This window comes from Dama dama, chromosome 30 (assembly GCF_033118175.1).
Source record: "Dama dama isolate Ldn47 chromosome 30, ASM3311817v1, whole genome shotgun sequence".
NCBI lineage: Eukaryota > Metazoa > Chordata > Mammalia > Artiodactyla > Cervidae > Dama > Dama dama.
In genome coordinates this window covers 88,158,083-88,183,786 of record NC_083710.1, presented here as the reverse complement: position 1 = coordinate 88,183,786, position 25,704 = coordinate 88,158,083, and the positions used below count along the sequence as shown (strand labels likewise).

General features: G+C 42.0%; 1 protein-coding gene across 2 annotated transcripts in view; it reads left to right on the top strand.

Annotated features, from left to right (window-relative positions):
• The window catches only part of ANKRD10 (ankyrin repeat domain 10), a 31,660-nt gene extending 6,609 nt beyond the window's left edge, over positions 1-25,051 (top strand). The window contains exons 3-7 of one of the 2 annotated variants that reach the window (XM_061133279.1): positions 1,524-1,615; positions 2,901-2,936; positions 12,533-12,768; positions 20,240-20,329; positions 23,517-25,051. In XM_061133279.1, coding sequence (XP_060989262.1) covers positions 1,524-1,615; positions 2,901-2,936; positions 12,533-12,768; positions 20,240-20,329; positions 23,517-23,983 — 921 coding nt within the window. In that variant the 3' untranslated portion in view covers positions 23,984-25,051. The remainder of the gene's footprint in view (positions 1-1,523; positions 1,616-2,900; positions 2,937-12,532; positions 12,769-20,239; positions 20,330-23,516) is intronic. The other variant, XM_061133280.1, reaches the window with a different exon arrangement.
• The last annotated feature ends 653 nt before the right edge of the window (positions 25,052-25,704 follow it).

Below are 25,704 nucleotides of genomic sequence, written 5' to 3'. Positions count from 1 at the left end.
CTGGCAATACACGTAGGAGATTTTTTTACATGTCCTCGTTTTTACATGTCCTTAGTATGTGCCTCCTCTCCCCTCCCTTCCCTTTTCAGAGAATAGGGGTAGGTTTTTGTAGTTGTTTTAAGTCTGACTTTACCAAACAGTTTACTGTATAGCCTCATGATTTTCTGCTTCTTTCTTCAAAAATGGGACAATTCTGCTGGGAATTTTTATGTCGCTTTTGAACTTAAATACACATGCTTTTGCCTCCAGTAAGCAGCTGAGTCTTTCACATTATGTTTTTTAATAAAATGCTCTACCCCTCTTTCTACTCCAGCCCTCACCTAGTTTCCCCTGTGCTGCGCACCGTGAGCAGTTGCCCCACTCCTGCTTTGCGCCTTTTCCCTTACCTATGTGTGGTCTTCTGTACCAAGTTCACGTTCAGTGATGATGGGATATGATGGTGTTTCTGAGGCAGAAAGTCCTAAATCAGTTGTTCTAATGGAAACAGCTTCTCTTGATTGCTGTCTTTCTTGACCTTTTATTTTACCCCAGAGTCTATGAATGAAATTGTATTTCAGATTTGTTTGGTTCTTTCATACAGTGTAGAGTAATTCTTTTTTTTAATGACTGTATTATTCTTCAGAGTCATTTCCCTGAGTTGCTCACTTCTCTGCCTCCTTCAACGTTGTTTTCTGAAGGGTCAGTCAGGTTCTAATGCAGCCTTTCTGAAAGTCCTTAAACAAAGTTGCCTGTCACAAACAGCCTAAATTGTGTACGGAGCTGCCTGCGTCTGACTCCCGTGTTCTCTCTTCCTATTTTTTCTCGACCCTTTATCTCAGCAGTCTTGTCTAAAGTGTAGGCCTGATTGGCGCTCAGGATAAAACATCCGGGGCAGTGAGGGCACTGGGTGTGCCTGAGATGATGTGTGGCCTCCGGCTGTCCTATGGGAGACTTAGATGAACGTGGGTAGACTAGACCAGACGTTGGATGTTAGGCCTGGATTACTAGCTTTGTCTGAGGACAATGATTTTGGGTTGTATATGCATTCGCACAGTGAAGACTTCCCTGGTGGCTCAGACGATAAAAGCGTCTGCCTACAATGGGGGAGACCCAGGTTCAATCCCTGGGTCGGAAAGATCCCCTGGAGAAGGAAATGGCAACCCACTCCAGTACTCTTGCCTGGAAAATCCCATGGATGGAGGAGCCTGGTAGGCTACAGTCCATGGGGTCGCAAAGGGTCGGACATGCCTGAGCGACTTCACTTTCTTTCACCGTAAGAATTATTTCTAAATGGTGCCTATAGTGTCCATGCTGTCATTGCTGCGAAGGCCCCTTGATTGTTTTGTTCTCGTCCTGAGAGTCCAGCAGTGTGCTCCTTCCTTGGTCTGCTCTGCTCTTTGATCTACATTTCTTTGTGTTTTGCATCAAATTCGGCTCACCTTATTCTGTTTCAAAGAAGGCTGAGATGGTCCATGGCCTTCATTAATGACTCTAGAATGTGGATCTGAATGTCTTCACTGTTGTGTATCATTTTGTCGTTTCAGGACTGTGAGGGCGAGACTCCTATTCACAAGGCGGCTCGCTCTGGGAGCCTGGACTGCATTAGTGCCCTGGTGGCTAACGGGGCTCAAGTCGAGTAAGCATCTTCATTTATTCATGCCAACCAAATATGTAGTCAGGGGTGCTGTGTTTAGAGACAGGCTTAGAGCAAGCACAAGTTCTGAGCTTTGTTTTTAACATTAGTAATATAGTTCTGCTTTTTAGATCAGTTGGCAGTAGTAAGCAGGTTGTTGTGTGGGTAAAGTTGACCACTAGCAGAAGGGGCCTTGATCACAGCAGCCTTGGAATTCCTGGCATGAGAGGGAGAGAGAGCGAGCGAGGGTACTAGGGTGGAGATGACAGTTAACTCATTAAGTTTGGAGCCTGGCATTGTTGACTTTACCACCACCTAGCTGTGTCACTGTGGGCGAGTCTTCAAGCTTTGCCAAGTTTTAATTTCCAAATGAGTGCCTTGAATTGGATTACGTTATCTTTTCAGGCCTCTCTGGCTCAAAATATCTTGCAGACAATTAGCTTTTCTAAATTTTTATTTCCTCATCTATTATTAGATGTGAGAACATTTTATGTTTTAAAACCTAACTACGATTTTTAATGATTTTATAATTCCATGTAATATGGAACTATATACAATAAAGACTTCAAGCTCGTTCTGAGTTTTTGATACTGATGTCATTATTTTAGAATATCCTTGTCTTAGCCCAGTTTACATCAACTGGTCTATTTATAGCTTCATAGAACAATATTAGCATTTAAGTGTATTAATTTTAAAATGTGATTGTGTATGCAAATCATTAGCTAGACATGGCATTATACATTTATTTTAGTATTAAATTCATTTGTATTAACTTTCTCTTAAAGATTTATTATAAAAATTTTTCTTCTGCAGTTCACAGCATTAACAAAATGGATGCGGTTTTCACCCTTAAATGTTGAGTGTAAGCTATAGAGCTGTAATAACCAAAATAACTGTGATAATATCAGCTTTTTTGTTTTACCTTGAGTGTATTGAATATTTCATTAAAATTAATTACAAATCACTTTATTCTAATTGGAAATGTGAAAATTTAGACTTTGGGAAAAATAAAACCCACAAAACTAACTTAGTTTAACCCTTTGGTTTCCACTTCATTGTTTTGACTCTGTGTTATAATAAATATTGAAAATAGATCCTGGACAGCAGAACCATATACATTAATGTAAGGCCTGTAATACCAAGGGCTATCATTAGGCTCTTAGTATCTTAGCTTCTGTTTCATTAAGTATTATATTGTTAAGATTGGACATTAGTATGGGCTTGGATCATTTACCTATATAACCATTTAGTATTATAACTGTGACCTGTATTAACTGTTACATTGCAGGGAGCCTTGTGACTTCATATGTAGTTATAACTTAAGGTAATGTAAAAACAATTGATGATTCCCTAATGAATATATTACACAGTTTTAAAAAGCACTGAGCTGATTCTCAATGCATTGCTTTAAAGCAAAGTTATAGATGCCATTTTGTTAGCTGTTTTTAGCTTTAAAACTCTGATCCTTAATTTTAATAACAGAAGCTTTGATTATGAAATACAGAGTCATAATAATTGATTAAATTCCTTAATTGTCATTTATTAAAATAATGAATAATCAGAAGCTGATCTTCTCAATGACTTGTTTTTCTAAACAATATATTGGTCCTGAGCATTTTATTGCTAAGATATTAGTTTTATTCACTTTAATGGATAGCTTAATCCTTTGAGCCAATAAATATCTTTCTTTTCGCTATGTCCTTTTTTTTAATAGGTGTCTTTTTTAAATGAGATCGTTTTATTTACAGTTCTGTCCTTGTTCCAGGACCCTCGAGTGTCTCTTTCCCACCCAGTGTGACAGAGCATGGCCTCGAGTGCCAGCTTGCCTCCCTTCTCAGTATAAGCCGCCCCCGGCTCCCTGCACGTGGCGACTCCCTTGTCTGAGCTTCCACATAGGTTTACAGCAAATACTTAGCCCGAGCCACCTAGCCAAAAGCAGGTTTTAAAGTTATAAGTCTCTGGCCTGGAGATAGAGCACAAGTGGTCATTGTTAATTGCTGTTGTGTATGTGGTTGTTCAGCTTTAACATACAGATAAAATGTCAATTTTGCCAGTAAGCCAAACTGTAAGTTGCTTTTTAATGTCTATTCTGCACATTTATATAGTGTAACACTTTTAGTCTACCAACAAGTAATAGTTTGATTCCCCCCGCCAAATTATGATACTTAGGTCTTTTGTTTTCTGTTAGGCTGCCCATACGGTAAGGTGCAGTCCTGACCAGTGCCTTTTTGTTCTAAGAGCATCAAGGGGCACAAAATTAACTTCCTTAAAGTTACTAATTTTTCCCCCAGTCCGGACTGAACTGGAGTGTTAACTTTAACATCACATGCTGCAGACACAGTCGTGGAAATTTTCCTTTTTCTGTGATTAGATTAAGAGCTATCTTGTATCAGTGATTTATCACACTTGGTGGTAATTAATAATTTTGTTATTAACTCCTACTTTGCTTTTTATATATCTGCTACATAAAGTGGCCAAAATCTGAAGTTGCTGCTTTTTTGGTCATGGGGTAGATAATGGTGAGGGCCCGCGGGCCAGGCGATCGTGGCTAGAGCGGTTTGTTACATAACCTACTTGTCAATGTAGGCCGCGTCTGTAAGGTAACGCTTGCCGCTGCCGTGCACTGCGGCGCACTTTCTAGCACCACACGTGAGTATGTTGATGGAGTTTCTTTCTCTTCTCTTATTTTACATCTTGAGTTTTGGTGCCAAGTTTTCTTTTTCATGTGAGGTTTTGCTTCTGCTTATATGATTGTCGTTGCTATTTGCCGCTGTTTACATCCACAACTAAGAACCAACAGGATTGTGGCGGTTCTGTGGCCAGATTAAATATGTGTATGCTTTAAATGAACCAAACCTCTACAGATGCTTCTCACTCATTTTTTTCTCAAGTAAGGAGTTTTCATGAAGCTAAACTGTCACCATCTTTAACTTTGCTTATGTGACATTTCAGTTCTTTGCAGTCACGATTTGAATGCTGCTTGCTACACATAGAGGGTGTTTGATTGGAAGAAGGGCGAATCATAACATGGAAAAGTTGATTCTTCTTTTGGATGATTAAACAAGTAACAATACAAAATTAAGTTTTAATGTGATTCCAAGAAAGAATCTTGAACATTTGCTGTCTGCTGATAGTTAAGATGACCTTTTACTACCAATTTTGTAATCTACGGATTTCTACCCTTGAATTAGCTTTACTTCAGTACTTTGACACTGATTGATTTTTAATATTTTTATTGTCTTGAGAGATAATGGAGAAAGTTTCCATATCAGTCTATAAAAGTAGATTTTTTAATGCCTCAGAGTAGAAAAATAGATTTAATAAGATTTAGAGATTCAGAATTGCTTGCATTGAAGGCCAGTTTGCTAGTCTATTTTCATATCACTTTATACAGGTGCTAGTGTTTAATTATGTTGTGACAGAGTCCCACAGCTTTCTATAAGAGAGTATTTCATAAAAACCATTGGTTCTCTGGTGACTGGATAGATCTTCCAATGAGCTACATATATTTTAACTTAATTATTTTGATCCCAAGAGAAAGTTAGTTATGATCATCAGATAGGGAGAGACGCATCATGGCCTTATATAGGCAAGTTCAGTGATTCACTCTGAAAAAGTCTTTCTTGCCTGATTTAGAAAATGGACACAGGTGATTATAGTTACAAAAGTCTTCACATGGGATCTTAATAGATTTTTCAGTGTTGGGAAAAAAAGTGTTCTGCTGAACTTTTAAGAATTCATAATTGAAATGGAGTTGGTTTAGTATGGTTCAGGTTTATGACCCACCTTTATTTGTTGACCCATAGAGCTCTGTCTAGAAGCAGAATTTTTTCATTGGGGCAAATCATGTGACAAGCATATTTAATGTTAGTGTTGAAAGTTGGTTTGCCACTTTTGCCCTTGGCAAAATGTAATCTGTATTTACTTTATTAGACATTTATTCACATTTGAAGTTTCATTTGTTCACCTATTTGCCCTTGAGAGTAATAGTGCAAATATGAAATGTAGGAGAAGTGTCATCTGAGTTACTAGTTTCTGATCTTGGGATCCTGTGTGTTCCATTCTGACCTTGTCACTGCAGCACACTGGGTTTCCTGACTCTGGTTTCCTTTATTAAGCGACTGCAGGCAGGTGGAGGGATCACTCCGAGGCAGCTGCTGGGATCTGCTTGCTGGGAAGGAGCAGGTAGATGGGGGGTGTCTGTGGTGCTCTAGACTTGTCACAGCAGCCTGTGTAGTACCCATGTTTCAATATTTGTTTAATTGCTGCTTTTATAAATAGTGCTTTCAAATAAAATCAGTGATTTCTAAATTCAGATGTCTTTTCCTTTGCCAAATTACAGTGGGAGCCTGTTAACTATTTTGTCAGACTCTTTGAATGATGCTGTTGTATTTTAATGTATGCAAACATAGTTGGGGTTCAGTTGCAAATTAAAACTATCCCCAGTAGTGTTGAACTTGAAATGAAAACTTGGCACCAAATTTTATTCAAGTAGAAACTTTAAAAAATAGTTTCTTCCTATTGTTACCTGAAAAATATATTTATGAACGTTTTCATAATTACTTATTTAAGAGTTTGGATACCAAAGGGTTAAAAATACACGTTTTTCTTTTATTGAAGACATTTTAGATGTTTGTAATGTTCTGTCTTTACAAATGGGCATTTAGTAATGTTTTATCTTTTTTTTTTTTTAATGATTCCATGTATTTGCTTATTTCCATCTAGGAATAGTTACTAATGTATTTGAGATACAGCATACCAAATTTTAAAGTAACCAGAATCGTGAGTTAATGGTTTTTAGTCCATACTGTTAAACTTTTGTTGAAATACTGACATAATTAAATTGGCTTCATGCTAAAAATTACTAGAAGTAATTGAAAAGGCAGTGTTTTAGAGCGATAGCTCTTGGTCAAGGTGGTCACATGACAATGGCTTACGCTCAGTAAATGTGCTTCTGCACCTCATGTATGTATATGTATTTTTAATCAAAATGTTGCCTGCAAATATGTGATCCCTTATTATTTAAGTTTCCTGTTTTATGAACCATTGCCCGTTTTAAATCACTTAGAAGATTCTGAATCTGTAAAAACTACACATGTCAATGTTTTACAGCTACGTAATTCGAATTGACTTGATTTTTTCAAGTAATCCTAGAAAGGGGGAGCATTCCATATAGAAACTGCTGAAACTGCCACAGGTGCTTCTCCGAAACCTTACAGTTGTGGCATTGAATGTTCAGTATGGCTTCCTTTCTCCACACGAGGCATACTGTTGAGGTATTTGTTGCGGTGATTGGTTTTAATGCTAATCTAGGAATTCAGATATAGATTCTTTAGATTTGCATGCTTTGCTTACCCTAATTTATGATATCTACCTTTTTATTTGTAAACTAACAATAGTTAAGTTGAGATCAGAATTTTAACAGAAATATTATTTATATAAACATTGTGGTTATCTTTTATTGTCACATGGCATTAACTAAAAAGAAAACATCCTGAAGGTGATGTGACAACTCAGATTCTAAATATATTTCAGATACTTTGGATCCGTGGTTTTTCGAATTAAAAAAAAAAACTTTATTAGAACAGTTTCTCATATTCTGATGCTGTGACACTATAAGTGGAAAATAGGTGGGGGATTAGCTGGCAGCAGTGTGGAGCTTTGTTTTGAAGTTCTTTGGGGATATATGTTAGGTATAATAAGATGTAATAAACCATTCAGAATTTTATTACAGAAAATAGAGTTTATGAGCATTTATGTTTTAACTTTAGTATAGTTTAAAAAGTTTGGTTTATTTTGCCAGTTATTCAGCAGAATAATTCACAGCAGATGTTATTCTTTGTCTTCCCATGTTTTCATATTCCAATTTTGAAAGAACACTAGGAACTATTGGGAGAATATGGGTAGAATGACTCTGTAGTCTCAGTGAAAACTACAGGAACCAAAGTCTGTCGACACAAGACAGTTGTCTTAGCTTTCGTAATGAATTGTAGCAGATTGATTTTACTAGCCTCTGAATCTGATCGGATCAGCTTTTAAAGAAAGTCAGTTTTAAAACTTCAACAGAGTAGACCCAATTTGAACACCCAGGTTGACTGATGTCTGGTTTTTTAAAATCTCTGCCCAATTTCAAAGACTTTTCAGTTGGATACCAGAGGGGGCCAGAGAGGTGAAGTAGAATTTGAACAGCCTCACAGCACATTCCATGTGTGGCATTTTGCTTTCAGAACAGGGCACAGGTAAATTTTAGGTCAGGTTTAGTCTGTTTGCCCAAGTACAATCAACCAAAGACATTGAATTGGTATGTATGTTTAATGGTTTAATCTAAAAATAACGTATACACTTTGATTACTACCCCAGCTTTCATGCAGAGCACAGTTCTTTAGAGTAATTTTGCACAGTATCTGCCAGATACTGTGAATTTCCCTTTGGACTGGTGTGTGCGGGCTGCAGTCCAGAATAACTGTCTTCAGCAGTCTCTTGTGGGGTTGGTAGGCGTGGTCAGCATAAGTGTAGTGAACACCTCAGGATTGAAGAGTTAAGACCTGACTGTTTAAAAAGAACCGTAACAGAACAAGAGACCACATTCGAATGTAAAATTATCCTAGAGCCTGTAAATCCTAAATCACATTCATGTTCCCAGCTCCCATTGGATTTTTAGCAAAATCACTAGGTTTAAAATCTGCTTACACTTGGAACACTAGAATTTGAAGGCTTCATAAATTGAGGATACATTGTAACCAGGGCAACTGTTTCAACTCTTAAAATGTCAAAATTGAAACATGCTCAAGAAAGCGTATATTAAAAAATGAATTTAAAGACCTGAGCCTGTTTTGTTAAAGTGTCTTGGGAACTACCCTACTTAATTATTATTTATTCTAGTCTTTAGCAAAAAACCAGCATGATTTTCAGCCTCTGTGGAGTACACTTGAAAGCCCTTTACTTAGGAAGTATAAAGAGGTGGTTTGAGGATTCAGACCTATAAAGGCAGTTTCGCCTTCTTCACATTAAGCACTTTGCCTGATTCAGTTGTGAGACACTCTGAACTTTCAACTGAAAACACTCAAATGAAATAGGAATGATTGTATTACTTCTGCGAGCTCTCTCAGAGCCTTTTATTTTTACATTCTTCTGAAGTTTACCTTTAGATATTTTTCTTGGTATTTGACATTGTGGTTTAACAGATTTGGCAGCCTTTTAAAAAAGTTCGATTTTGTTTGAATTGAACAGTGTGCAAAATTACCAGAGAGACATTTTTCAGGAACCAACAGACATCTCTTATTAAGGGTTAGAGGACTAGTCGGAGAAAGACAAATACCATAAACGATATCACTTGTATGTGGAATCTAAAATAGGACACAGGTGAACTTATCTACAGAACAGAAACAGATTCACAGAGAGAACAGACCCGGTGCCTAGGGTAAGAGGGGTGGGGAAGGCAAGGATTGGGAGTTTGGGGTTGGCTGGTGTAAACTCTTAGATCCAGGATGGATAAACAACAAGGTCCCACTTACAGCACAAGAAACTGCAGTATCATAAGTTCAATTATGACAAACCATAATGGAAGAGAATGTGAAAAAGAATGTATATAGAACTGAGCTGCTTTGCTGCACACCAGAAATTAACCTTGTGTGTCTGCTGCACAGAATTTTAAAACAGTAGAAGACGAGTTACTGATACCGTCTGTTGGTTAGATGTTACTCAGCTGGTCCAGCCCACTGTTTGTTTCTATATGGCCCATAAACTAAGAGTGGTTTTTACATTTTTTAAATGGTTGAGTGAAAATCAAAAGAATAATATTTAATTTCACGATATGTGAAAATATATGAAACTCAGATTCCAGTGCCTGTAGCTAAAGGTTTATTAGAACATAGCCAGCACTGTATTGCTCACCTATCTCAGGCTGCTTTCAGGCGACAGCGAGAGCGTGGAGTCCGGCCTGGAAAGCTTGGCCAGCCCTTTACAGAAAAAGTGCCTGCTCCCTGAATCAGTGGTCCCCTCCATTCCTTCCCACCCACTTTTTGTGCACCATACAATTGCACGGCCAGTAGAGCAGGTTTTAAGGGTGAGCGGAGCAGAGGAGCGTGTTAAACTAGGTGGAGAAAGGAGGCGTGAGTGTGGGCACGTAGGAAAGTCGCACGGGAGGTCAGAGAGGGAAAGGGAGGTTTGCTGTCCTCTGCGGGGTCAGGTATTCACAGATCTTTTTGCTTTAGAGGAACACGAGCACTATTAAACTGGACGTTGCATTCAGTCCTTAGGAACTGAGAGATCACATAGTTGAAGTCTTCCGTAGTTTCACCAGAAGTGGAGAAAGGATACTATATGTCCCCATTTCTAATAACACTGCACAGATAATGCCGACATTATGATTCCAGTAGTTCTTCAACAGCTACCATGTGTCCCAGGTTCTGATGTCTGTCCGTATGTCTTCTGAAATGTTTGGAACTCCCTTTTGGATCACTCATCAACCCCTCAGAGTTATTTGAGGAGTCAGTTGAAGTTCAGCTTGGCTTATGATTGCTCTTTCTTTCTTGGTCCACACATGGGGGCACATAGCATGAGTTGACTCTGGTGACTGTTCTTTGGAGTTGTGAAGGTACTACGTCACCCCACCTGGAAATTTGGTGGGCTCCAGCCAAGCCGAGTGACGTGCTAGTGTTGGAACCCCCATGGTGGCAGGAGACCCTGCCTGTGCTCCCTCAGCTGCGCCCCCTCAGACACAGACAGTCTCTGTGATCTCTAGATGCCGGCCTTACTTGTTGTGTTTCTTTGTATTTCCTTGGAAGAACAGTAAACTTGCTATTCCAACTCAGACTCGGGGCTGCTTAGGAGTGAAGGAACTGAATGTAATTTGGATAGCTTTGTTTTCAATGACTTTAAAAAGTTGGCATGCTCCCTGAGCATCTCAGCTTCTTTGGTGAACTGGCATTTATGGTGTAAATGCCATTTTAAAAGTCTGTGTGCTGTTCTTTATTTTATCATCCACTGGAGGAGTAATTTTTACTGACAACTTTGTGTGTCCTCGTTTTAAGCAACGGTTTCTCGTTTCTGCATTTGATTTCGGAGAGCAAGTTCATATTTATGTCTATAGAAATCATTTTATAATCTCTGCTTATTCTAGGTCTTCATCTTTTCAAATTTTGTTGAGTTAAATTTTTTTTTTTAATTGTGGCAACTTACTCTGTTCACATTCTTGATAGAGTAGACCTTTTTGGACCATTCACTCATGGTATCTTCTGAAAAGGAAATACACCCTTTAAAAAAATTATTCAGTCTTAGTTACTTGAGTGTTAAATTTCTATAGCATGCTGATACTAAAAATCAAGTATATGATTATTTTATAAGCAGATAATTAATGTAATTAACTCTGCCAAAATTTTGGTATTTCCTTTTTTTATATGTCAAAATTAAAACATTATGAAATTTTAGAATAATTATCAGAAATCATAGCCACAAAGCAAATGTCAGTTTTAGTTCCCAGTAGTCCTCCATCCAATGCCTCTCATTTTTAAGAAAATATCGTTGGTTTGGGGGATTCTCAAGTCTTGTCTCATTTATATCTGACCAAATTGAGTTCAGGCTTTTTCCCTTCTTCAAACTGTATAAATTATTTCTTTTTTTCATGCTTTTAAACATGGAAACATATCTAGTGATTGTCCAAAAGTGTATGGATGTTTCATTCCTGAATTTGGACTGTCTTATGTATTATGGCTGGAACTAGGAATACGGGGCTTATCATTATCTTTAAAATGGAAGATCCTTATTTGTCCCTGATTCTGTAGTTTTCTCTCTGAAATGGTTTTTTCCCCCCATTAACGTGTTAAACAAGCGTCCAGGGCTGTGCATTGTTCTTTCGAGACAAGGCGAGGCCTGTGTTTGGTCAGAGCTGAGCCGTCTGCCGTGAGGTGTGGGTGCTTCCTCGGCTTCTCCAGTTTCTGTATCAGCCTGCAGCTGACAGCCTGATTTGCTACTGATTCATTTCACAGAGCAGTGTATTTTCTTGTCTTCCAGGGGAACTTCATAGTGGAGTTGCTTTTGTTCCCTTGATTTTTATTGTTTCCTAATTAAGACTTACAGTTTCAACGGGTTCTTTCCATCTTACTCAGAGCCTTCATTTATACTCTGCCACCCCTCCTGACTAGTCTGAATCTTAGCTGGTGCAGAGACATCAGGCCTGTGCTTGTCAGTGGGATGAACCACAGAGTGATGTTGATTCTTGGTGGTAGGACTTGGCCTCAGGGATGAGCTCCTTGGACAGTATTAGAAGAAGACATCCACTCACATGCTTTCAAATGCCAAAATCTAAACTCCTGCGAGTTTTCCTATGGCCAAAATATCAAAATCTCAAAGAACTCAGCTTTTCAGATCTCCAGGCTGACAATAAATCAATTTCAGGGCATCCATCTAAACTTCCACTTATGGTGTCACATGTCAGCACAAATTCTGGCTTGTCATTAAGCCACTTGTCTTTGCTTTTAGGAAGTCAATTGTTATGAATGCCATGGACAATTCAGTAAATGTTTGTTTGTTATGATTTTATTGGAGCTAAAGGAATGAATTATTAAGTGCAGATAATATAGAATTCAGTTTCAGGTTAAGTCTGAAGTTAGCATAAATTTTCATTCTTCAGACTAACATAAAACATGATTTTGAGACGTTAAATAGGAAGATGCCTTTTATTTTTTTAAGTTTAGTATGTTGATTTTTAAATTACTATCTCCCAGATCTTGTTTAGTAATCAAATGTGCGTAAGAGAGAAGTTAGTTACGGAGATAGGAAGAGCAGCCCCTTCTTTACTGAAGACTTGCCGTAAATCTGTATGCCCTCTCATGTCACCTTCAGATAGTCAGTCAGTGCGCAGGAGCAGAAACCCGACGCGCGCGCTGACGGGACGTAATCCAGTGTTTTTGTGTCGTACAGCCTGAGAAATGCCAGTGGCCTGACGGCAGCAGACATTGCTCAAACCCAGGGTTTCCAAGAGTGTACCCAGTTTCTCTTGAACCTCCAGAATTGTCATCTGACTCGTTTCTGTCACAATGGCACCTTAAACGGAGGCCATCTGAGTGTATTTCCCAATCACGTTAGTGTGGGAATAAACCGCAAGAGATGCTTGGAAGATGCGGAACCCTTTGGAGTGAAGAAAGCTAGAACCGCAGGTGAGACCGCGTTGTGGGTGGGCGAGCACACCTGTCTCCTCCTCTAACGTGTTTTCTCTTTTACTGCTGAGCGCGCCTTGGAGATGACTCCCTCACTAAGGGTATGTGCCCGGAGGACTCTGGTGCAGTGATCGAGGAGGTTTTCCTGTGTTGCTTCTTGGAAGATTGGCCATTTAACGAGAGGGGAGGATATAAGAGGGCAGTTACTGCCCAAGTGTAAATGTGTGTGTGTAACTTTCTGCACACCCAGGTTTACCTGCCATGAATTAGAGTCTTCTCATTTGTTGTACCTGTTTGAAATATAACTATTAAAAAAATCTGCCCCTGTGCCTCATTTTTTTTTCCTGTGAATTTTCCTGGACTTACAACAATTGTTGGTCTGATAGTAAAATACAGTTTCACATCGGGGAAGGTAGGTGTTTGTGCTTGCACTGCTGCGTGGCCTCAGCTGGCCTCAGCACCCCGGTGTGGTGTATGTCACAGCGGGGCCTGGCGTGCCGCTTCCACACTGAGGGGCTCAGTCTCCAAGGTAAGTTGTTTCAGTTCTCTGTCCTTCCAGCTTTTTATCTCTAGATGGTTTCAGGACGTGTAAATAAACAGAGTCAGCTGGTCACTCTTTGAGGTTCCCCTTTCATTTAGGGGGAAAAAGTTAATATATATAATCAGAAGACATTAGTAGCTTGGCAGGAATGTTTAGCAAACTTACATGGAAAGGGAAGTTTAGAGGTGACTGTCAAAGTAATCACTGAAATTATGTGCTCAGGTAAGATTTGCCAAGGATAAATACAAAATCATGCCCTTTGGCTTTTAAAAAAAAAGCAACTGTTCAAGTATAGTCTGAGTGGCTCGTGCCTTTAAATTTGATGTGTCAGCCTGACCCTCCCAGCGCTGTGCCTCTTTAGTGTAACTGGCACGTATCCAGACAAAAGCATTTCTCCCAGAGTCAATAAAAAGTGAATTATCTCCTTCACAACATTTAAGATGTTGGCACTGTGAAAAGTTGTGATTATGCAACTTTTCCATAGAAATGAATATATGACCTTAATAGTTTCTAAAATTCATAACTTGTATAAATTATGGGCCTAATTTTTAGAAAGATGTTGTAAAAGTCATACCCAGAACATGAAGATACGTCTAAACTTCAAAAACTATTCCCTGTTTTATTTAATGCCTGGTTCATATTTTGGAATGGTATCATTAGTTTCACTGTGCCCTGGTGCAGGAATCATACGTGTCCATGTCAGGATACAGGATAGCATACAGGATAAATCTTAAATTCTGTTCAGCTTTTTAAAAGAGATACCACTTAACATTCTATGATGATTCAAATGTACCTAAAGAGTTTTAAACTAGTCTCTTCAGGTTTCAAGTTCAGTTGCATTGGCCAGTATCTCATTATTGAAGTGTCTGGAAGAGCCTTTCCAAGGGTTCCTGGAAACTTAAGAATTTACATCCTAGGCCCTGTTGCTGCACAAATTGGGTTTGAAGAATTATACAGGTGTTAGGGGATTTTATTTTCCTCTTCCAGACAAGGATTCATCTTGGTCAGCTGGGTTAGAGATTCATGTTCTGCACGTTCAGCTCAAGGTACAACTTTCCCTTACTGCCCCATTCCTAGCAGTCAGCTCAAGGAAGCCAGTTAAGAAAATGAGGTTGGAACCTGGCATTTGAGTTCACAGGTGATTACACACACCTAAGGCTGGGCGTTAAATCTCTTTTACCTTTTTAAAAACATGCCTGAAGTATCTTGGCTACATAAATACATAACTTGGACCTTATCAATAAATTTAGTCTGTTCTGTATTCCTAGAATTTAATAAATTACACGTACTGATGTTTTTAGTGTGGAGTATACCCAAAAGCTGTTAATTCCAGAGATTTTTCTGGCTAAGCCAACTCTTAAAAGATGGATGTATCCTGCAAAATTGACTCAAGTTTGGTGTCACGATTGTGAAAGTTACCTACTCTAATCCATAGAGAGTAGGATCTCTTCCTTAATAAATTGTTTTTAAATATTTTAAGGTAATTGGAGTGGTTTTTCCTTTGAAAACCATATGATGTAAAAGAATTTAAGGCACTGATATTTGTATGGCTCAAATACAAACTATCCTTTGAAAGCAAGTAGTCCAGCAGACATGGGTACTTGAAGATGTCTTTGCAGTCGTTCACACCAGGGTCAGCATGCACCCTGGTCAGGAGGGTGAGTTAAAATCCAAGATTGATACTGATGAAAAGTATTTCAGGGTAATATTTTCCCTGGTGTGGGAGATTTGGTTCATTTAGGACAATGCAAGTTAATACCAGTTCATAATAGCTAGGTTTGGGGTTTTTTTCTGTCCCTTCCACGTTGACCAACCATTTGCTCAGGATAGAGTGACAGGTGGGCCTCAGGACTTCAGCTGCGGCTATTGAATAAAATGTGTTAGGTCTGTTAGCATTCTAGCTTATAGGAGTAACAGTACAATTGTTCACAAGTGTACTCCTTGGAAACTTGTCCAAATTATCAGTGATCTAGGATAGAGAAAAATGCCACTCCCACCCATGAGAGAAGCTTCATCTTGTTTTTAATCTTTAGTACTTTGGGTGCAGCTCCAGAGCCTTGACTGGGGAGAGGCAGTGAGTGACAGACTGACCCAGGTACCTAGTTTTATTTGGGTGAACAGTTGCCATCCCCAGGAGGCTATGGTGGTGCCAGGTCAATCTCAGATGTTAAGTTGACTTCGTGGTTTTTGTTTTAATAAGTATGTTACTGAGCTTAGCATCTCATGTATAACATGTTAGGTATTGAAAAACACTGTTTAGGAAAAATACAGGTTGACTGCTTAAAATCAGTCATAGGAAGTTGCTCAGCCCACATTCCTGAGGGTGAAATAACAATCTCCACCTTCTGTTCTTAATTGTTCATGGATGACCAGGCTTAAAAAGACAAGGAGAAAGGAGGATGGATGTGACTTGAGATAGCTGAGTGATCATGCTCAGTCACCAAGTCTGTCCACCTCTGTGGCCCCATGGACTAGCCCACCAGGCTCCTCTGTCCATGAGATTTCCCAGGCAAGAATACTGGAGTGAGTTGCCATTTCCTTCTCCAGAAATCAAATTTGTAATGTAGTTCCTTCTAGTTTAGGTCCATGTATCTGACCGCAAAAGACTTTAACCTTTGATGTGTCCTTAGTGTTCTCCAACTTGCAGTAAATACCTGTACTTGCTTTTTAAAATTTGACCAAACGTTTGTAATTGTGTTCCAGTTAAAAGATGATTCTGATCTCCAAAGACATAGTGTTTTATATATATATATATAACCTGAATGAATTACATTTAAAAGCCCAGTCTCTTTCGGGTTAGTCTTGAGCTCAGCAGAGCTCAACAGGCCCGTCTGCCTTCCGCGCGTACAGTGGCTGCGGCACGCGTCGGCCAGGAGCGGGTCCTCTGTGTCACACGCACCTTCCCCTCCATCCTCTATTAACAAGACCCCAGCTCCCTGCTCAGTGTTTCCGCGGCAGTCACTCCTCTGTAGTTGGCGCCTTCCTTCACCTGCCCCCTTAAACCCCCCCACCCCCGTCTGCCGCAGTGTGGGCTCTGGTGGGAGTCCCGGGAGAGGCTGCGGGTAGGAAGGACCGCCTTCCCGCCGGCCTTTTGCAGTGTTCAGGTTCTGACGGGGCCTTTCCTTTAAAGGGGTCTGGGTAAAAGGTGCTGTGTAGGAGAAGAGGACAGTCTAGTTAGTAACGGAGGGAAGCCATTCCTTGGGGAATGGGGTTTCATCAGTGGGGAGGCTGGAGGGGTGGGAGTGACCTTGGCTGTGGTTCAGCTTTTAGGACTTCGCTTCAAGAGGCACAGAAGGCAGGAGGTTGCTACTCTGACCCCAGGCTTCACTGGGCTCCACACGGGCACGTGCCTGGCAGTGTGTGCACGTCAGGTGGTGTCTAGAGGATGACGCCCCGTGAGCTAACTGAAGCACTTAACATCAAGTACAGGACAGGGTAGACTGGGTTTTGCCTACTGAGAGATTTCTCTGCCTTTAAAGTTAAAAGAAGCCTGATGAGGTGTTCTTCATAAGCCCTAGGTACCTTTGTAAGTGTGCCTGGCGATCAGTCCTGCGTACACGTTCTGCATCAGGATTTCGGGCACATCTCCCCGAGCTGACCCAGCCAGCACAGAGGGAAGCTTCCTTGGTGGTACAGTGGCTATGGTGCTGCAGACCCCTGTCTTTGAAAGCTAAGGAAGGTTTTCCCGACGTTTTCATAAATCCTTGATCAGGAATAGTTTTGTAGTTTTAGATTCACTCTGGTACCTGGCTTTAGTTTTATTCAGCTCTCTGGTTTATATGAAAATTCAGGGGCAGGTTTCCATGCTGCCCCAGGGCACCTTCCCGAATGGAACATCTTTCCTAGCCCCAGCGTCAACAACAGAAGGCTTCTTGGGCAGTGGTCACACCTGGTCCTGACTACCTCTGAGAGAAGAAAACCGGATTTATTCTGAGGCGATCCTAGGTGATGTTCTGTCATAAGTATGCCTTGTCTGACATGTATCAGAGTCATGTCAACAGATAACTGCTTTGGAAGTCAAAGGCTAAGGACACTTAACAAGTGTTTGGTCATTTTTCCTTTTAACTGGAGTAGGAAGATAGGGAAATACTTCTTTTCTAAAACATAGAATCAAACATTTTGGAAGGAAGTCTTTTTCTGAAGTGTCTACAAGACACCTTTCTCAGAGGCAGCATGAGGCGTTGCGGTAGTTGCGTTGGTGATGGCGGTAGCGATGTGTGGGAGAGGGGAGTCAAGTCCAGATCCGTGTTCTTCCGGTGCTGCAAGGCTGGGTTTAGTGTCGTGACTTCTAATGCAGTTTTGAAAGGTAAGTGGTGACACCCTCTGCGCTCCCGGGGCACTGTCTGAGCCCTTCCTAATTCCAGGTGCTGGAAAGAAAAACACGGAGACGGTATAAGGTGCATTACGAGGGGGTCTAGGCAGCTGGGGCAGCAGACAAGTGGCTGCATGTCCTGGCAGATAGGTCCTTCATGGGGAAAACGCCTCACAAAGGATGTCTATGGAGAAAGTAACTGTAGCCTGTCCACGTTTGCATGTATGCCTCCCACGTCTAGTAGAGTTTCTTTACTTAAAATCTGAAAGCCTTTAGTCTGTCTCATTGTTACATTTTTATCCTGCTCTGCTGGTGAGAAACTGCATTAACAAGACGCACCCAAAAGGAGAGCCTTGGGAGGAGCACCCTGGTGCCCCGCGTAGGTGTCTAGTTAAGGGGTCAGCTTCTGCTTTAAAGTGGCGCTGGGTCTTGCTCCTTTCTATATGCATTTTTCCTTTGAATGTCCTCTGGCTCCCTCCGCCACCAGCTCTTCTGGCCCCCTAGTGGCAGGTCTCCCATCCTGTCCTGCTTCATTTCGTTGCCAGTCTCGATTACCTGTTCTTGATGGTGTTGCCTGCTCTCTCTGCCTGTCCCCTTTCTGGCTACAAAGGGCTTCGTTCACTAATAGACACTCCAGGCGCTGGGCTTGGGGCGTGAAGGGACAGTTTACCTGCTTTCGTGAAGCTGTTCTGTCGTGCTTTTTGGGGAGGAGGGGGTCCGCGTGTGGTACCTGTCCGCTTTTCTTTTTAAAACCTGCTAGGTATCTGAAGTTGCAGCTGAAACCTAGATGTCCCTTTCCCTGAGGAGCACTGGCCCTGAGTTCCAGAACAAAGCCAGGCATCGGGAGGATGGCCACGTCAAGCTGCTGTGTCCCCAGTGAGGTCTGACCTTTCACTCGAGGCCGTCTGTGGCTTTGCCCAGTAGCCCACACTGCTTCCCAGTCAACTGCCTGGTCTGGCTTATCAGCCGTGGGTCCCGCGTCACTGCGGAGACAGAATCGGAGGTTGGGAGGGTTTTGTCAGCTGCTACCTGAACTTCCCTCCCCCAACCACCCCCACTCTTTTTTTTTTTCTTTAAGAAAAGATGGTCTGTCTACCACTGATTTCTTGAAAGTACCTTGTTTGATAGTGAAGCTGGAACCTAGCCTATCACTGACCTCAGTGGGGCCTGTGGAGGATTAAGAAAAGCTCTGAAGACCATTGAGGGCCTCAGTTTGTTGCGTCTGGTTTTAAAGCATTTCTGTTTCTCGGGTGTCTGTGGCCTCGTGTCTGTGCACATTTCTGTTTTTTCTTATCGGCACAAGTCACACCATTCTGTTGGTTTCTTCCGCATACTAATCATCGAGAATTTGTGTTTCTCTTGTTAAGACTGTCCTCTAAAACTTAGCAGTTTGGGGATACCCTGAAACTAATAACGTTCATTCCGATATTGAAAATGATTCATGTGCCTCTAGGAGTAGTTGAAGCTGCAAAGTTCAAGTCTTTCTGTTTTTAAATGTTTATTTGTAAGAAAAAGCACTGAGTGTTTTTACTGACTTGTTGTATATATGCTGTGACCCAGAAACCATTCTAGTTTATCTTGGTGAAGAAGCAGAAGTGTATGCAAAAGTGCGTTTATAGGGATGGTAGTTAATTACGGTGTTCATGATGGAAAAGGAGCCCCACTCAGGCAGCAGTGGGGAGCTGGGTGGTGGGTGAGCTGTTGGTGGTCCAGCCATTCAGGGAGCTGTTACTCAGCTTTAAGGATCCTTTTGAATTTAGTTGTTGGGATGTGTTCATTTCATGGTAAATGAATATAGGCAAGATGTGCAAGTGACCTTTCAGATCCGATGCTGTAAAAATGCCTGGTTCTTAAGCCTGGAGAGCCACGCGCAGCGTGGCAGTGGCTGCCCCTGAGAAGTAGGGGCCCCCGGGTTAGCAGGAGGTGTCTCTACACAGAGTGTGTGACCCCCGCAGGAAGGGGTACCAAGTGTGCACACTCGCTGTTCTGCACGATGTGAGCGTGGGCGTGCCCTGAGGCGTGTGACGTCCTGGAGCCCAGAAGCTTACTGGGTGTTTCCAGTTGCGTCACATTTTGGGGCACAGGGCCAGAGCTGCTCTCAGCCCGTATCGGATGAGCTTGTCTTGATCTTGGGATTTACTTTGTTTTCTATTAATGAAATCACTGATTTTTTAATTTGAGGATCATTGTAATGGTTTTTTGTTACTCAAGAATTATCATTTCTTTATGAAAACTGAAGGAACATTTGGGGGTGTGTGTGTAACAGAGTGTCCTGAATCTTTAAAAGTATTTAGAAATACTTATGTAACTTCAAGTTACATAACTGCTTTATGTTGCCCAAATACCAGCCTAAATGAGAATTTACACCAGCAAGTAAATCTCAAGTAGGTGTCTGAATTGCCATGATTTCATCAAAGCTGCACGTTTCAGAAATTACTCTCTGTTGTGGGAAAGTAAGTTTCTTGGTAGTGTGCCAAAGTCATTGGTGATCCATAGATTATTAAGCCATTTGACAGTTTGGGAGCATCCAGTGCTCTGACAACAAGGAGTGAGACGCATCTGTCTTGAAGTTCTCTGCGTAGGTGCAAGGAACCTAAACTTGTCTGTTTTCTGTGCAGCCCACAGTCTGGATGAGTCCATGCCGCTTGCGAGTGGTGAGGCGGAAGACGACCCCGACAAGATGCACGTGGACAGAGACCTTGTCACAGGTGGGGGCGGACAGTTTCCCGTTAGCCGCAGCCACGGTCCAACGGTCGAAGACACCAAACTGCCGGAGGGTGGTTCCGTTGGACCAAAAGAAATAGAAATCTATACTGTTTCGGCAATGCAGACCCCCTGTCGTTGCAAGAACCAGTATGCGTGTTATTTCTAACATGAGTTGGCTCAGACAATTTTTGCACTTTGTCCAGCGTTTTAACAAATGTTATGCTATGATTTGGACAAGTTTGTAGATACAAGAATTAAGTGTTTTGGTGCATTTTATGGATATGAAAAATATAAGTGCAATTTTGATTTGAGGCTTTTGCTTAATGTGCCTTGTTTGATTTTAGTGAGGTTTAACATTTTTCATTTTCTGATACAGGACCTTGGGGTGAATTTATCAAACAAATAGCTATTGCTAGTAGTTTCAAAGGGATAAACAGCGAAAGGAATGGCTGGCTGTAAACACTGAGAACTAGCCGATGTCATGGTTTTGACCTGTAACCAGTCAGGCCAGTGTGGAATCTTCCACTCAACCCTCCTGGTTGCTTTGGTTTGTGTGACATTCACTCTGAATCTACTAAAATGCTGAGGACCATATCAGCACAAAACACATTTTTCACTAAAATCCTTAGTATATTAAAACAGTTGATAGTCACTTTTGGTTTTTAAAAGGTAAGGGCTCTGTTCCTGTTAGTATTTAGAGTAAACATTTAGCCATTTAGTTAATGCTTTTTTCTATCATTCTTTTATTTAGATGAGCATGAAAACATTTCAGCCATTCTCCTAATGTTTTAATGCATTTGGAAATAGATACTGTTTTTTTTTTTACAGTTTTATTATTATGTCTGTATGCTAAATTCTTTACTTGAGATAAAAGATTATACATTTTGTTTCCCAGGGGTACATGAAAAAATCATATTTGTTCATATAATGAAAATGTGTGCATCTTTTTAGAAGCTACAGAACTGTTACGGGTAGAGTCACCATTTTGCCGGGTAATTAAATGAAGTGGGTAGATTTTCCAAGGGAAGTTCTGATTGAAAAATACATTTAAAAATCTTGGCTAAAGATAAAGAACAAAACTCAAAGCCAGCTTTAAAGAAAAAATGGCATTCCTACATGCTTTTAAAAAGACAGAAGTAATCACTCTTTGATCTTCAAACATTTTATTTCCCTGGGTTTTGAAGTTAAATTTAATGCCACACTTGAACCTGACGTTGAACAGGCCATTATTTAAACTCAGCTCATCCCATGTAATGGGTATCAAGTAAGCATTCTCCATATTTTTCATCATTTCATTTATAACACTTTCAATAAACAAAATTAAATTGCTAGAGATTACCTGCAGTGGGTGGACAGGGGGGAGGGGCGAGTCCTGGGAGGCAGACTGGAGCAGAGTTTGCGGGGTCCCAGGCCAGCGGTACCAGAGGCCGTCAGCAGGCAGGTCTGGCCCAGCGGCGTTAGTCTCAGCCTGTCTTTGGGATGCTTGCCGTTTTCACACTCAGTTTTACTAGATGTTCCATAATGATGTTAGGTTCCGCTAACCTTGGTTTTGAGGTTGCATAATGGAACTGGTGTACTCTAACTGGGCAGCAGAGAACAGTGCACACACAGAGAACATTAAACGAAACAACACCAGCCTAGTTAACCCGGATTCCTGAGGCCCAGTCCCCTGAAAATACAACTTCCATCTCTGTTAGCAGTGGCATGGTTGTCTTAATAACTATCAAGGTCACCATCCTACCCATGAGTTTTATTACCCAGGGAAAGCTTCTGGTTTTTGAAAAAACAAATACTCCTCTGGGAATAGCTTGTGTTATTTTTAATTTTACCTCATGTTTAGTTTTTGAAAGACTTGTTCTCCAGCCTTGAGTTTAACTAAATAGAAAAGCGTCATAATAATTTGAAAAGAAATAATCCACAATCTTCTGAAGAATTTATAGAACTTCTTAAACTATCACTTAAACTGCCAGAAAATTGAAAATTAGTGACACATTTAGATGTTTTTGTTCATTGAATGAGCCATGATTTTCCATCATCAGGAAAACTTGCGGGACACACAGAAACCTATCTGAGTGCAAATGCAGGGGGCGGGGTAACGGTGTGGGGGCTGTGATAAGGTCAGGGGACACACAGCAATCTGTCCTCACTCTGAAGGTGACAGAGTCCGTGCTTCTGTAGTTAATGTCATGCCTTGCTTTAATAGTGCAGGACACTGGGGTAAAATTGAACATCATCAAGCAAGTCATAATCTTAGATCGTTTCTGTACTGTTGTGTGAATTCCTGTGAATGTGAATTAATCCTCGAGTTTTGTTATACAGAAAAATACCTTGTCATTGCCTGTTCCCATGTGGCCAAATGTTTTGTGACTGACTTTTTTTTCCCATAAGACATCCCTTCTTAACGGATGTCTGTATATGCAGATTATGGGTTTTGACAGTGGATCCTTGGACACCATAGTCACTGTAATTGCTGAACCCAGAGGACACTTCAGGACGTGCTCGTGACTCGGGACTGCACGCATGGGATCTTGGGGTTCGTGGTCTTCTGCGGTCTGCCCGTGCTGCTCTGGCATCTTGCAGAAATGCTGTGTGATCCGGGTGTTGCTAAGGAGCCACAGCCCCGCTCCCACTCCTGTGGGCTCCCCCGCCTTGGAGGAGGCACGGTGAGGAGCTCCGGTGACGCTGTCAACGTCATCCTGGGAGCTTCCTTAATTCACACGCTTCATCAATTGCTTTGCTGTTCTTTTTTTTTTTCTTAAAAAAAAAAAAAGCTTGAAGTTTTCTGTTTTTTTAACCCTTTGTTGGGAACACTTAAACGTTCATTTCTGACGGACTTTTTCGAGGGTCATGATTTTTAAAACTGCTCTCCAAACCTAGTCTTAAACTGAGAACAGTTCAATGCTATTGGTATTTTTCACGTGGCATATTTGTCAGCTGGTTTTTTTCCATTTGGTTCCCCTACACTAGTGAAATTTCTGAGTGTTTCCTATCTTACCAGGCAAATGCAACTGGTTACATTTTATTTTTAAATCACTTACGCACAGTTTTTTTGCCTTGCAAAAGAAACTGGTTTGTGTAAAGAAAAGAAGCTAAATAAATCCTGTAAAACAGTAGCAGCAAGGAAGCGTTTTATAGTCTCTCCTCCCTTCTGGTTCTGAATTTTGGTGACAGGTGTATTTCTTAATGCAGATATGAAAAACAGTAGCTCCGTATCGAATACACTGACAAATGGATGTGTCGCCAATGGACACTTGGACTTCCCCTCCACGGCCCAGCCCGGTGGGATGGACAGCAGGCGTGGCCAGTGCGCGGCAGGACTTGGCGGAGTCGGCACTGGCCCTGTTCCCGGGCCGCCTTTCCGGAGCAGCCAGGGCGCCCCCGGCGTTCCCGGGCCTGAGGAGCCGGAAACGAGCGCGCGCGTCGGCCCGGAGACGTGCGGCTCTCTGCACCTCAACGGGAGCCCGAGCAGCTGCGTGGCCAGCAGGCCGTCCTGGGCGGAGGAGAGTCTGCAGTACGGACACTACCACGGCTTCGGGGACACGGCCGAGAGCATCCCCGAGCTCAGCAGCGTGGTGGAGCACGCCAGCTCCGTCAGCGTGGAGCAGGGCTACCACAGCGCCGTGCTGGGCGCCGCGCACCTGTCCCACGGCTCCTAGGGCGCGGGCCTCCGCCGCGGCGCCCCGCCCGACGGCGCTTTCCGGAAAAGCGCGCTCCGTGCGGCAGGCCGAGTCCTAACGCGAGTGCCGCAGGGCTCACTCAGCGCACGGCTGTCTCTCCGCCGGACCGGGGGCCTCTTTCAGGACGCGCTTTTGGAACTCACGTTTTCTGCTGCCAGTCTCGATATTCTCTTTTGAATAACGTCACCATAAGTTGCTGTTTTACCTTCTGTCAAATTAAATTTTATCTGATGAAGAATCGGAGACAGTGAGTGAGGTGCCTGGTAAACCCGCCCCTTGGCACGTGGGTATCATTTTGAAGAGCTTGCTTTTCCTCTTCCCTGTAGAATTTTTGACGGAAGACAACTCTTTCCCTATGCAAGGTACAGCCTTACACAGATTTCTTGCAGTGATTTGTATGAAGAAAAGAGCGTTTGTCTTTTTCAAAGCCTTTTCCTGGAAAGTTTGCTGCCCGCCGCGGGGTGAAGCTCTTCCTTGTGGAACACGCAGTGGTCTGAGGACAGCCGCGGTGCCTCCTCGAATGGTGGCGGTCGCCGCCCTGATTTCACCGACAGCGCGTGCGGCCTGGGCCTGATTGCCGAGCTGATGCGTTTTTACCCACGTTTCCTACTCGGGCTTGAGGATTTTTACCACAGATAACGGTTTCCTCTATATGCAGTGGAAGTTACTCTTTGTAGGGACTGTCAGCTCAACATATTTAACTGACTCTTTCGACCTATACTTTCTTTTTTCCTTGCTTTTGTTTCTTGGGGTTTTCTGCTTTAAAATATATACCACTATGTGTATCCAGTTAACTGAGAGAATTTTGAATCTCTCTTAATAAAGCTGCATTAAGTTTATGGTTTTATAGAAATTAGCTTTTGTTTAGGCAACTAGTGGTTACACTGTGTGACAGTTGTCATGAATTTTTACTTTTCTGATTTTTGTAATAAAAATTGGTGAAGATAGAAGATGTGTCAGATGAACAAAAGCAGTGTTCTCTGAGTGTCACTAACATTTTGTTTTTAAACTGTCCTTTACAGATTGAATAAAAAACTCTCACACTCAGTGTGCTTCTGGGTGTGCCTGCCCGCGTGTGGGGGCGGTGGGGCTTGTGGCGGGAGCTGTTGGCTTGGTCCTGCTGGTGAGCTGTGGTTCCCTCTTCTGATTGCCCGTCGGGCACGCCCGTTGGAAACCTGTTACCACCTCCGGTTTGTCCCTGCTTTCCGTCTACAGGCACACTGGCGCTCTCCTGGGAGACACTGGGTCTCTCTTGGGAGGAGGGTAGGGGGCGTTATGAATTGCTGTCAGCTGACAGTACTGTCCCTGCAGGCTTCTTTTCACAAAGAACCACAGCCATAGCTTCCTCAGCTTCTTTGAGCCAGCACATATTAATACATGGAAGCCTTTTAAATACAGAAATCTTAGTTAACAAGTGGCAACAGAACAGCCATTCTGGCATACCTGGTGTGTCATTTAAAACGTTCAGTCCTCTCTGTACGTTAGGAAAAAGCGCCCTGGGCCACTGTTCGGAAGTGTCCCAGAAGTCACTGCATGCCGAGTCCCTGCCACCTTCTCCCGGGCTGGCACCTGTCATCACGCCCGAGCCCAGGTGCCCTCGGAAGCCGTTTCAAGGGACTGATCCTGAAGTCACCAGGATGGCCGAGTTGCAAGAGAGGGGAAACTTAATGCCATTCGCTCATTCCCTCTGCGGACTGTGT